This window comes from Tachyglossus aculeatus, chromosome X5 (genome assembly GCF_015852505.1).
Source record: "Tachyglossus aculeatus isolate mTacAcu1 chromosome X5, mTacAcu1.pri, whole genome shotgun sequence".
Lineage (NCBI taxonomy): Eukaryota > Metazoa > Chordata > Mammalia > Monotremata > Tachyglossidae > Tachyglossus > Tachyglossus aculeatus.
Window position 1 is genome coordinate 13,632,860 of NC_052097.1, and position 14,345 is coordinate 13,647,204.

At 44.2% G+C, this 14,345-nt stretch overlaps 1 protein-coding gene across 1 annotated transcript in view; it reads left to right on the forward strand.

The window, feature by feature from the left end:
- Positions 1-14,345, forward strand: part of NFKB1 (nuclear factor kappa B subunit 1) — a 157,594-nt gene that overhangs the window by 87,063 nt on the left and 56,186 nt on the right. Inside the window, exons 6-10 of the mRNA XM_038769255.1 lie at positions 5,755-5,918; positions 6,305-6,463; positions 8,984-9,088; positions 11,601-11,692; positions 13,449-13,587. Coding sequence (XP_038625183.1) covers positions 5,755-5,918; positions 6,305-6,463; positions 8,984-9,088; positions 11,601-11,692; positions 13,449-13,587 — 659 coding nt within the window. The remainder of the gene's footprint in view (positions 1-5,754; positions 5,919-6,304; positions 6,464-8,983; positions 9,089-11,600; positions 11,693-13,448; positions 13,588-14,345) is intronic.

Sequence of the window (14,345 nt, forward strand, 5' to 3'; positions counted from 1 at the left end):
ATCCCATCTTTCTTTGTGATTTCAAGGTTTTTATGGAGGAATGTTAATCAGTATATTGCACTAGAACTAAATTGATATTTCAAAACTTTCGAAGTTCCATGAGTAAAGTCACCGGAAACATTTCTCATCGTTGCCGAATGTTGTTTAGCCTCAGCTCGTCGGCAAGAGTACCGTTTACGTGTGGAAGATTGTCGCAAGGAACAGTCCTGTCCTGTTCTAGACTAGGGAATCGAGTTTGGAAAAATGCCCTGCATCTTCGGGGAGGCAGGCATACAAAATATTTGGGAATTATGATGAGAAGTAAGCCCTCAAATTCTTAAAATGAAAAAGATTTAGTTCATGGATCATCTGTTTTATTTGTTATTACTTCTATTTGTTTATTGCCCTCCCCTCAGCATGGATGATGAAATGAGAAGAGTTAGTTTCCATTTTTAAGCACACTGGAATTTATGCATTAAAGTTTTCAACTCTCTGGAACATCACAGCCGATGTGGTTGGGATTTTTTTTTGCTTTTGGTTAGCTTCACTTCTGTCTTTTTATTTCTCTTTTTTGTCTTCTGGTTTTCCTTTCACCGTTTGAGCCTGCCGGAGGGAAACTAGTTGGCAGTGCTCGCCAGTCTGGCAGTGAGGGGAGAATCAGTCCTATTTCATTTGGCTCAGTACCCACCTGCCTTAGCGCCTTATCACTAAAAATTGTGATAACTTTTACTCCTTTCCGCTTGCCATCTTTTTTAATTGCCGAGTCTCTCCCTCCTCCGTGTGCTTCATCGTCATCGTCAGTGTTTGAGCGCCTATTAATCATAATAATTGCGGTATTTATTAAGTGCTTACTCTGTGCCAAGCACTCTACTAAGTGCGGGGTAGATATGAGATAATTGGGTTGGATACGTTCCCTGTCCCACACTGAGTCCCTTCTAGACCGTGAGCCCACTGTGGGGTAGGGACCGTCTCTATATGTTGCCGTCTTGGACTTCCCAAACGCTTAGTACAGTGCTCTACACACAGTAAGCGCTCAATAAATACGATTGAATGAATGGAAGGTCATAATCTTAATCCCTGTTTTACAGATGAGGTAACTGAGGCACAGAGAAGTTAAACGACTTGCCCAAGGTCACACAGCAGACGAGTGGCAGAGCCGGGATCAGAACCCACGTCCTTTGACTCCCAAGCCCATGTTCTTGCCACTAGGCCATGCTGCTTCTCTCTTTTTTTTTTTTTAATGGTACTTGGTTAAGCGCCTATTATGTGCCAGGCACTGTACTAAGCGCGGAGGGTGATACAAGCTAATCAGGTTAGACACAGTCCATGTCCCTCATGGGGCTCACAATCTTAATCCCCATTTTACAGATGAAGTTACTGAGGCAGACAAAATGGAGCACCGTGGCTTAGTGGATAGAGGATGGGCCCAGGAATCAGGAGGACCTGGGTTCGAATCCCAGCTCTGCCACTTTTTTTTTAATGGCATTCATTAAGCGCTATGTGCAAAGCACTGTTCTAAGCGCTGGGGAGCTTACAAGGTGATCAGGTTGTCCCACGGGGGGCTCCCAGTCTTCATCCCCATTTTCCAGATGAGGGAACTGAGGCCCAGAGAAGTGAACTGACTTGCCCAAAGTCACCCAGCTGACACTTGGAGGAGCCGGGATTTGAACCCATGACCTCTGACTCCAAAGCCCGGGCTCTTTCCACTGAGCCACTCTGCTCCTTCACTTGTCTGCCCCGTGACTTTGGGCATATCAGCGTCACTTCGCTGCGCCTCAGTTGCCCCCTCCGTAAAATGGGGATTAGGATTTTACGCCCCGTGTGGGACATGGGCTGTGTCCATCCTGATTGCCTGATGATCTATCCCAGCATTTAGTACAGTGCCTGGCGCATAGTAAGCACTTAACAGATACTATGTGCCCCCCCCCCCCCCGCCAAAAAAAGTGGCCGAGGTGGGATTAGAACCCAGGTCCCTTCAGCCTCTTAGGCCCCCGCTCTATCCACTAAACTATGCTGCTTTTCTATTGTACAAAGTAACGGGGAACATGCAATAAATGTTGCATGTGTGATCCCTGCCCTCAAGGAGCCTGCAACTGAATGGGCTGGACAGAACTGTAATATGAGAAATAATAATAATAATAATGATGGCGTTTATTAAGCGCTTACTCTGTGCAAAGCACTGTTCTAAGCGCTGGGGAGGTTACAAGGTGATCAGGAGGTCCCCCGGGGGGCTCACAGCCTTCATCCCCATTTTCCAGATGAGGGAACTGAGGCCCAGAGAGGCCCAAAGTCACACAGCTGGCAATTGCACCGTGGCTCAGTGGAAAGAGCCCGGACTTTGGAGTCAGAGGTCATGGGTTCAAATCCTGGCTCCGCCAATTGTCAGCTACGTGACTTCGGGGCAAGTCACTTCACTTCTCTGGGCCTCAGTTGCCTCATCTGGAAAATGGGGATTAAGACTGGGAGCCCCCCGTGGGACAACCTCATCACCTTGTAACCTCCCCAGCGCTTAGAACAGTGCTTGGCACATAGTAAGCGCTTAACAAATACCAACGTTATTATTATTATTCTCTGTGCCTCAGTTACCTCATCTGGGATTAAGACTGGGAGCCCCCCGTGGGACAACCTGATCACCTCCCCAGCGCTTAGAACAGTGCTTTGCACATAATAAGCGCTTAGTAAAGGGCATCATTATTATTACTACTATTATTAATTGGCAGAGCGGGGATTGGAACCCATGACCTCTGACTTCAAAGCCCGGGCTCTTTCCACTGAGCCATGCAGAAATATTACAATATAGATATGAATCCTGTATTCTCAGATATTGCTGCTTGCAGAAGGTAGTTCCAATCATCGTAAATAATAACATTCATTCATTCAATCGTATTTATTGAGCGCTTACTGTGTGCAGAGCACTGTACTAAGCGCTTGGAAAGTACAAGTTGGCAGCATATAGAGGCGGTCCCTACCCAACAACGGGCTCACAGTCTAGAAGGGGGAGACAGACAACAAAACATGTAGACAGATGTCAAAATCGTCAGAACCAATAGAATTAAAGCTAGATGCACATCATTAACAAAATAATTAGAATGGTAAATATGTACAAGTAAAATAAATGGAGTAATAAATCCGTACAAATATATACAAATAACAGCATTAAAGCTATATGCACGTCATTAACAAAATAATTAGAATAGTAAATATGTACAAGTAAAATAAATGGAGTAGTAAATCCTTACAAATATACACAAATAACAGCATTAAAGCCATATGCACGTCATTAACAAAATAATTAGAATAGTAAATATGTACAAGCAAAATAAATGGAGTAATAAATCCGTACAAATATATACAGATAACAGCATTAAAGCTATATGCACATCATTAACAAAATAATTAGAATAGTAAATATGTACAAGTAAAATAAATGGAGTAGTAAATCTGTACAAATATATACAAATAGCATTAAAGCTGTATGCACATCATTAACAAAATAATTAGAATAGTAAATATGTACAAGTAAAATGGAGTAACAAATCTCTACAAATATATACAAATAACAGCATTAAAGCTATATACACATCATTAACAAAATAATTAGAATAGTAAATATGTACAAGTAAAATAAATGGAGTAATAAATCTGTACAAATATATACAAATAACAGCATTAAAGCTATATGCACATCATTAACAAAATAATTAGAAGAGTAAATATGTACAAGTAAAATAAATGGAGTAATAAATCCGTACAGATATATACAAATAACAGCATTAAAGCCATATGCACATCATTAACAAAATAATTAGAATAGTACATATGTACAAGTAAAATAAATGGAGTAGTAAATCCGTACAAATATATACAAATAACAGCATTAAAGCTATATGCACGTCATTAACAAAATAATTAGAATGGTAAATATGTACAAGTAAAATAAATGGAGTAATAAATCCGTACAGATATATACAAATAACAGCATTAAAGCTATATGCACATCATTAACAAAATAATTAGAATAGTACATATGTACAAGTAAAATAAATGCAGTAGTAAATCCGTACAAATATATACAAATAACAGCATTAAAGCTATATGCACGTCATTAACAAAATAATTAGAATAGTAAATATGTACAAGTTAAATAAATGGAGTAATAAATCCGTACTAATACATACAAATAACAACATTAAAGCTATATGCACGTCATTAACAAAATAATTAGAAGAGTAAATACATACAAGTAAAATAAATGGAGTAATAAATCTGTACAAATATATACAAATAACAGCATTAATACAGCTACCTCAGAGTAAAGCATGTCTTGAAATAAGTCCTCCACTGCACAGTAAAGTCAGTGTCAGTCAGTCATATTTATTGAGTGCTTACTGTGTGCAGAGCGCTTGGGAAAGTACAATACAGCAATAAAGGGAGACAGGCCTTGCCCACAATGAGCGCTTACAGTCTAGTGGTGGGGGAGACAGACGTCAATATAAATAAATAAAATTACAGAAATATACATAAGCGCTGCGGGGCGGGTGAAGGGGGAGAGGAAAGGGAGCAAGTCAGGGTGACGCAGAAGGGAGTGGGCGATGGGGAAAAGTAGGGCTTAGTCCGGGAAGGCCTCTTGGAGGAGATGGGCCTTCAATAAGGCGTTCGGGGCGGGGAGAGGCATTGTCCGGAGGATTTGAGGAGGGAGGGCTTTGCAGGCCAGAGGTAGGACGCGGGCCAGGGGTCGGCGGGGAGACTGGCCAAATGGCAAGTGTGTGGCCTGGGTTGTAAAAGGAGAGAAGCTAGGAGAGGTAGGAGGGGGCAAGGCGATGGAGCGCTTTCAAGCCAGTGGCGAGGAGATTTCGTTTGATACGGAGCCGGCTAGGCCGTCACTGGGGATTTTGGAGGAGGGGGATGGACACGTCCGGGAACGCTTCTATAGAAAGAGGGTACAGACGGCGGAGTGAAGCGTGGACTGGAGGGGCGAAAGACAGGTCGGGAGGTCATTTGGAAAGGAGGTTGACGCGGGAGAGGATGAGTGATTGTATTAACGCGGCATAGTTTGGGTGGAGAGGAAAAGGCGGATTTTAGCCGTGTTGTGAAGGTGAGACCGACAGGGTTTGGAGACGGGTTGGATAGAAACCACGGATGAAGGCTCACTTCTAGATTGTGTTGGGTAGGGACTGTCTCTGTATGTTGCCAGCTTGTACTTCCCAAGCGCTTAGTACAGTGCTCTGCACCCAGTAAGCGCTCAATAAATACAATTGATTGATTGAAGGCAGACGGAAGGCCAAGGCCATCAAGCAATCTCTTTTCTGGGGTTGAAACTCGGAATGTCCTAGAAATAGATAATACTCCAGTTAGAGTGTGATAATTCTTACAGTCCCTTGTAACAAAGGTCAATTCAAGAAAATTTCAGTTCACTTCAAAGCCACCGACCTCCATTCATTCAGTCAGTCAGTCAGTCGTATTTACTGAGCGCTTACGGTGTGCAGAGCACTGTACTAAGCGCTTGGGAAGTACAGGTCGACAACATAGAGAGACGGTCCCTATCCAACAACGGGCTCACTGTCTAGAAGGGGGAGATGGACAACAAAACAAAACATGGGGACAGGTGTCAAGTCGTCAGAGCAAATAGAACTAAAGCTAAATGCACATCATGAACTAAATAAGTAGAATAGTAAGTATGTACAAGTAAAATAGAGTCATAAATCTGTGCAAGCATATATACAGGTGCTGTGGGGAGGGGAAGCAGGGGCTGTTCATGTATGTATTTCTTCATAGGTTTGCCAACCTGGGTATTCTTCATGTGACAAAGAAGAAAGTATATGAAACACTGGAAACACGCATGACAGATGCCTGCATCCGGGGATATAATCCTGGTCTCTTAGTCCACCCGGAACTCAACTATTTACCGGCAGAAGGCGGAGGAGAAAGGCAACTAACTGGTGAGCGCCGGCCCCAAAGAGGCATTTGGCTTTTTGCTCCCCAAGTCATTTGCCAGTGGATTGACGGTAAATTCCGGCAGATTCTCCTAGCCGTGCTTTCTCCCTCCATAAACGGAGAAGTCAGAAATACCAAGTTCATAAATACCGTAAAGTCCACTGTCTACAGTATTTCCTGCGCACTGTTTTGTTTCCAGGAAATACATATGAAACCTATCTTGCCAGTAGGTTTAGTATTAAAGATTGAGAATGCTAAAAATTGCTGTCTGAATTTTTCTTCAAGGAAGGGTCAGTGGGAACAATTTGCTTGCCGCTGTGTAGCATTCAGCCTCAGGTTCTTCCAAGGCAACACCGTGCGTGAAATAACGACCTGAACTGTTCGATCCTAGAGCGAGAAAAAGAAATTATCCGCCAAGCGGCCCTCCAGCAGACCAAAGAAATGGATCTCAGCGTGGTACGGCTCATGTTCACGGCCTTTCTTCCGGACAGCACGGGTAGCTTCACGAGAAGGTTGGAGCCAGTGGTTTCGGATGCAATCTATGACAGCAGTGAGTACATGCTTTCCAAAGTGGCTTTGGTGATTGATTTGATTATTCGGAGCGTTTGTGAGACGCTCACCGTGCGCCCGGCACCGTATGGAGTCGATAGAAGGTGATCAGGCTGGACACAGCCCCTTTCCCCCATGGGGCTCCCAAACTGAGTAGGATATAATCCCCATTTTACCAAGCGGGACACTGAGGCCCAGAGAAGTTAAGCGACTTGCCCGAGGTCGCAGGGCAAGGCAGAGAAGCAGCATGGCCTAGTGGAAAGAGCACATGCTTGGCAGTCACAGGACATGGGTTCTAATCTTGGCTCTGCCACTTGTCTGCTGTGTGACCTTGGACAACTCCGTGCCTCATTTGCTTTGTCCGTAAAATGGAGATGAAAACTGTGAGCCCCACATGGGACAGTCTGATGACCTTGTATATACCCCGGTGCTTGGCACAAAGTAAATGCTTAACAAATACCATAATTATCATCATTATTACTATTAATAATGATAATAGGAGGCATTATTGGGCTTAGAGCCCAGGTCTTCTAACTCCCAAGCGTAAGCTTTTTCCACTAGACCAGGTTGCTTCTCATCCCATCTCCCTATCAGTCTTGTACCGTTTTTTGTTTCAATTCAGCTGCGGCCAGGAAAGAACTTGGTGGGGTGGTTGGTGCTCACTAAAAATGAACGAGACGTCCAAATGTTCTTCAGAAATAGGAGGTTATCAGAAGGATTGCTAAATTATTTTGCTCTTCTTATGTTTTGTTGGAAATGCCCTATTGTGCCCTGTCAAAAATAAGGTGAGAGAGAGAGATTGGAGATTGGAGAGGATGTGACTACACTTTTTGGCATTTCAGTAACTGAAACTGTCGGTCAAGACTGTAGCATTTACCATCCCTTTTTGTGAGGCATAATTAAGAGGTTGAAATCTCCCAGAAAATGTATACGTTTTAAATCTGAACATAAACCTTCCAACCTCTGGCAGTAATTACTCAAAGTGTGCCATTCGTGATTGAAATGAGAAGCAGCGTGGCTCAGTGGAAAGAGCACGGGCTTTGGAGTCAGAGGTCATGGGTTTGAATTCCGGCTCCGCCACTGGTCAGCTGGGTGACTTTGGGCAAGTCACTTCATTTCTCTGTGCCTCAGTTCATCTGTAAAATGGGGATGAAGACCGTCAGCCCACCGTGGGACAACCTGATCACCTTGTAACCTCCCCAGCACTTAGAACAGTGCTTTGCACCTAGTAAGCGCTTAATAAATGCCATCATTATTTTTATTATTATTATTGTAACCTCCCCAGCGCTTAGAACAGTGCTTTGCATAGAGTAAGCACTTAATAAATGCCATTTTTATTATTATTAAATGTATTTTTGATTGAAACTAGAGGTTTCTAAAAAGCTGTGAATACCTTTATTAGAGAACACCATATCTTGCAGCTGGTGAATCAAAGAAGGAAGCTCCATGTTGTTTCCATTGCAACTAACCACACTGAATTCTAATTTCGTGTGTAAAAATAGCATTTCCATTTTCATTCTCTTAAGAACAGCACTTGTTTCTCTTGCCATCATCAGAGGTGTGCCCTGCAAACCCAAAGAAGCCGTGGACTCAAAAATCTGATGGCTTGATTTTTATTCCTGACCTTCCCAACTGACCCCCTGTAGGACCGAGACTAAAGTCGGTCTCTTTCCTCTGTATATATGTTTGTACATATTTATTACTCTATTTATTTATTTATTTATTTATTTTACTTGTATGTGTCTATTCTATTTATTTTATTTTGTTAATATGTTTGGTTTTGTTCTCTGTCTCCCCCTTCTAGACTGTGAGCCCACTGTTGGGAAGGGACTGTCTCTATATGTTGCCAACTTGTACTTCCCAAGCGCTTAGTACAGTGCTCTGCACACAGTAAGCGCTCAATAAATATGATTGATGATGATGATGATTTCTTAGCCTGTGTTAGACTTTCCTCTGAAGAGGCCTTTGCCTCCGTTCTTTGGTGGTGGTTTTTTTAATCCAGTCTCACAGCAGGGTTCTTCAAGGCCCTACTGAGAGCTCACCTCCTCCAGGAGGCCTTCCCAGACTGAGCCCCTTCCCTCCTCTCCCCCTCGTCCCCCGCTCCATCCCTCCCATCTTACCTCCTTCCCTTCCCCACAGCACCTGTATATATGTATATATGTCTGTACATATTTATTACTCTATTTATTTATTTATTTATTTTACTTGTACATATCTATTCTATTTTATTTTGTTAGTATGTTTGGTTTTGTTCTCTGTCTCCCCCTTTTAGACTGTGAGCCCACTGTTGGGCAGGGACTGTCTCTATATGTTGCCAATTTGTACTTCCCAAGCGCTTAGTACAGTGCTCTGCACACAGTAAGCCCTCAATAAATACGATTGATGATGATGTTGATTTCTTAGCCTGTGTTAGACTTTCCTCCGAAGAGGCCTTTGCCTCTGTTCTTTGGTGGTGGTTTTTTTAATCCAGTCTCACAGCAGGGTAGACCGTAATGCTGGTTTCTGTTCCGTCTGTCATCAGAAGCCCCCAATGCTTCCAATTTGAAGATTGTTAGAATGGACAGGACAGCTGGATGCGTAACTGGAGGGGAAGAGATTTACCTTCTGTGTGACAAGGTTCAAAAAGGTAAGAACAACTGCCCGCTCCCATGGTACAAGGCAAGGGCATTCGCCAGTAGGAGAGATTGGTAAATGCACAGCACCTGTATATATGTATATATGTTTGTACATATTTATTACTCTATTTATTTATTTATTTATTATTTATTTATTATTTATTTATTTATTTATTTTACTTGTCCATATCTATTCTATTTATTTTATTTTGTTAGTATGTTTGGTTTTGTCTCCCCCTTTCAGACTGTGAGCCCACTGTTGGGGAGGGACTGTCTCTATATGTTGCCAATTTGGACTTCCCAAGCGCTTAGTACAGTGCTCTGCACACAGTAAGCGCTCAATAAATGCGATTGATGATGATGATGATGATGCAGCTGGACACTTAAGTACAAGACGTGTTCTGATCGTGGATTCTTTAGAGCATTTGTTCGCTTGTGTTGTACCAAACCTGCTTTCTGCCTCGTGCCCCAGAAATAATCACAACTGGCGGCTTTTATCGCTAACCAGTTGATCGATCAGCCAGTCAGTCAGTGGTATTTATTGAGAACCTACTCTATAAAGAGCACTGTACTGGGCACTTGGGTGAGTGTGATGGAAGAGAGGTGGTAGAAACGTTCCATGCCCTCAGTGAGCTCAGTCTGGATCAGCTCTCGGGCGTGAAAGCGCTCTTAAAGGGCATCCTGCTTAGGAGGACGTCGACACTGCCGTCACCGGATGAACCCAGCGACCCATCCGGTCCCAAATCTGATCTCCGTCAGCAACAGCAGGTGGTTCAGAGGCCCTGCCGTCCCCTGACGTCCATCCCGTTTTTAGGAACCGTCCTGTTCTCGGGTTGAATTGAAAGCAGTGACATCACCAGTTGCCTCTTGTTTTCAGTGATCATTTGTTTATGATGGAATTGATTTGAATTAAGCTCTCCGCGGGAGTTCCCGTTGCCCGGTGTGATTTTTTCATTTCGGATGTGTACGGCATAGAGTGCGGAAGAGGCAGGGAAGGAAGGGGAAGGAAAGGACATAGTAATAAAATAAAAACTTGCTTTTTGATGCCCTCACAAAGGGCCTTCCGAGACCGAGCCCCCCGTTTCCTCGGCTCCTCTCCCCGCCCCCCAGAACTTGGGTACCTATTTATTATTACTGGGTAATTATTATTATTATTATTATTATCATTATTATTATTGGGTACCTATTATTAATAATAATAATAATAAATGTACCTATTTATTATTCTATTTATTTTATTAATGATTTGTGCATATCTATAATTCCATTTATATTGATGCTACTGATGCCTATCCTACTTGTTTTACTTTGCTGTCCGTCTCCCCGCTTCTAGACTGCGAGCCCGCTGTTGGGTAGGGGTTGTCTCTGTTGCCGAATTGCACTTTCCAAGCGCTTAGTACAGTGCCCTGCACACAGTAAGCACTCAATAACTGATCGAATGAATGAATGAGACTTTGAAAATGTTAATGGACCAACGAGGTCATGGAAAATATGATTCAGAGCATCCCTCAGTGATAGGGGAGATGATTTCCTTTTCTGTAATAAGGTCTAAAAGTATAAGTTGATGAACGATAGGAACATCTGAGTTAGGGCACTCAATCACCTCGCCCCCGCCTACGTCACCGTGCTGCCCTTCAGCTGCAACCCAGCCCGCACACTTGGCTCCTCTAATGCCAGCCTAATAATAATAATAATAATGATGGTATTTGTTAAGTGCTGACTATGTGCGATGTACTGTACTAAGCGCCGGGGAGGTTACAAGCAGATCGGGTTGTCCCACGGGGGGCTCACGGTTTTAATCCCCATTTTCCAGACGAGGTCACTGAGGCCCAGAGAAGTGAAGTGACTTGCCCAAAGTCACACAGCTGACAGTTGGCGGAGCCGGGATTTGAACCTATGACCTCCGACTCCAAAGCCCGGGCTCTTTCCACTGAGCCACGCTGCTTCTCCCGCTGTACCCACTGCCTACTCACTGGGCCTCGTCTCTTCTATCTTGGCGAACTCTCGTCCGAGCCCTGCCTCTGGCCAGGAACGGCCTCCCTCGTTATGTCCGACAGACAATTACTCGTCCCACCTTCAAAGCCTTATTGAAGGCGCATCTCCAAGAGATTCCTTGACTAAATCCTCATTTTCTTTTCTCCCGCTCCCATCTGCCTCTCCGGGATTTGTTCCCTCTATTTGCCCCCAGCCCCGCAGCACTTATGTACCTATCCGTAAATGTATTTACATTAACATTCAATCGTATTTATTGAGCGCTTACTGTGTGCAGAGCACTGTACTACGCGCTTGGGAAGTACAAGTTGGCAACATATAGAGACGGTCCCTAAATATCTGTCTACCCCCCTAACCTGTAAGCTTGTTGAGCGGCAGGGAGTGTGTCTGTTCTGTTGTTGCATTGTACTCTCCCAAGCGCTTAGTACAGTGGTCTGCACACAGTAAGTACTCAATAAATCCGATTGATCCGAGTAAAATCTTCATTTGGCCGTGTTGTCATAAAATTGCTTTTTGACCACGTTTTTATAGACGACATACAAATTCGCTTTTATGAAGAGGAGGAAAATGGTGGCATTTGGGAAGGATTTGGAGACTTTTCTCCCACAGATGTCCACAGACAGGTTAGTTGCTGTTCAGTGTTTCGTGTCTTGTATTTTGTGCAGCAGGGTTTGTGATTTTAATGCACTGGTACACCGTTAACATTTATTTAACCCACAGTAAGAAGTGTTTTTAAAAATGGTGAAAGGTTTCCAAGAAGGCCATGACCAGTGAGTTATGCAAGAAGGTGCCAGCGTAGTTCCCAAGAGGTAGTTATTAATGGGAAATTCCACCACCCCCTGCTAGAGAGCCACCCTTACGTCACCTCATCTTTTCGCGAAGAATCTTTTCAATCACGATTACAATAACGGTAATCGTGGCATTTGTCCAGCACTTAGCCCGCGCCACTCTCGGGGCTAAGCAGCGAGGCCGCTACGAGGTCGAGTCTTCAACACAGTCCCTGTCCCGCATGGGGCTCACAGGGAACGAGGGAAGAACGGGCACGTTACCTCCGTTTTACAGATGAGGAAGCGGAGCTCAGGCTAGTCAAGTGACTTGGCCAGGGTCACACAGCAAGCAAAGCGGCGAGCCAGGACTGGAGCACTGGTCTCCTGACTCCCACCTCTGTGCTCTTTCCATTGGACCGCACTGCCTCCCAAGGGTTGGGTGTCTTGGCTAAGAGGATAAAAATATTCTCCACTCTAGCTGTGCTCAACAGTGCTCAGAGCACCAACTCAACAATTTTCCCACGGAGACCGGAAATCTGTCCGCGCGCCCCCCACTTCAGTGGTAAAATCGGCCTGCTCCAGGCTCACACATGTGCTCTGCCTGGATGAAGAGGAACTGGGACACACACAGTTGTGACCATTTTGAGAAATTTAAGAGTCCAGACTAACAACAGTATTCCTTTGGGACGGGCGGTGAAATCTGCTTGAGAGGAACGAGCAGTTTTCCACAGAAAAGGCGTATTTTCAACAGGTGGTCGTTTGCAGATTCATTTAACCATTTTTACTCAGCGCTTGCTCTGTGCAGAGCAGGTGATTTCCACCCAGTTTTCATTGAGTCTGGGTATTGAGGAGCTGGATTGGCATTCCGAAGGAAACGGTCGAGGTTAACGTATTACTGTTGAGGAGAGAAGCAAGAAGGAGAAAACCTGTCTGCCCATGCGTTCGCTGTGGCTTCTCCTCCTTTTCAATAGCCAAGAACTTGAAAAAAATGAAGAAAATACCCCCACTTTCCCTGCATTTTATGAGGCCTAATGGAGATGTTTTGCAAAACATCCCCTCCTCTCCCTCCCCATCCCCCCCCGCCTTCCCTCCTTCCCCTCCCCACAGCACCTGTATATATGTATATATGTCTGTACGTATTTATTACTCTAGTTATTTATTTATTTTATTTGTACATATTTATTCTATTTATTTTGTTAATATGTTTTGTTTTATTCTCCCCTTTCTAGACTGTGGGTTGGGTAGGGACCGTCTCTAGATGTTGCCAACTTGTACCTCCCATGCGCTTCGTTCAGTGCTCTGCACACAGTAAGCGCTCAATAAATACGATTAAATTTTGAATACTGGCCCGTGACCACCTTGGGACAAGGAGAAAGGGCACGACGAGGCAGGGGTCATGAGCGTTCTGCGTGCCAGCTGGAAAATAATAATAATAATAATAATGATGGCATCTGTTAAGCGCTTACTCTGTGCAAAGCACTGTTGTAAGCGCTGGACTGAAAAGACGTGAGACGTGCCCGTCAGCTGTACAGTTGGAGATCATTACTGACCTGTTCCAGTTAAATACTCAGGCCAGTTATAGTTTTTCTCTTTGTGTGTGTCTCTCTTTCAGTTTGCCATTGTCTTCAAAACGCCAAAGTACAAAGACGTCAATATCACCAAACCAGCCTCCGTGTTTGTCCAGCTGCGGCGCAAATCTGATCTGGAAACCAGTGAACCGAAGCCTTTTCTGTACTACCCGGAAATCAAAGGTAATTCACTGGCTTGAACTGGCCAAGTCGGAAAACCTCCCGCCGTTAATCGCGTCTCCGGACCACAGATTCTCCCAAGACCCCGTGGTAAAGTCTGAGATGGGGCGGAAGGGCTTGTGTGGAGCCTGAGCTGGTAGCCTCCAGGAGAGGGTTTTCGTTTAGGAAAGCAGAGAATTAGGAAAATCACAAAAACAACCCAAACAGTGAAAGGCAACGGGTTTTGTTATTGTGGTCTTTCGACACGCTTGTTTCTAGATTAATAGTAACCACAACACTACCACCATTCATTCAGTTCAGCCATATTTATTGAGCACTTATTATCAATCAATCAATCGTATTTATTGAGCACTTACTGTGTGCAGAGCACTGTACTAAGCGCTCGGGAAATACAAGTTGGCAACATATAGAGACAGCCCCTACCCAACATCATCATCGATCGTATTTATTGAGCGCTTACTGTGTGCAGAGCACTGTACTAAGCGCTCGGGAAATACAAGTTGGCAACATATAGAGACAGTCCCTACCCAGCATCATCATCAATCATATTGAGCGCTTGCTGTGCGCAGAGCACTGTACTAAGCGCTTGGGAAGGCATGTGCAGAGCACTGTACTAAGCCTTTGGGAGAGTACAATATAACAACAGGCAGACGCAGTCCCTGCCCAGAACGAAGAGTCTCAACACATCCTGGATGAGAAGCAGCATGGCGGAGTGGAAAAAGCGTGGACCTGAGGGTGATATCCCGGCTCTGTCACTGGTC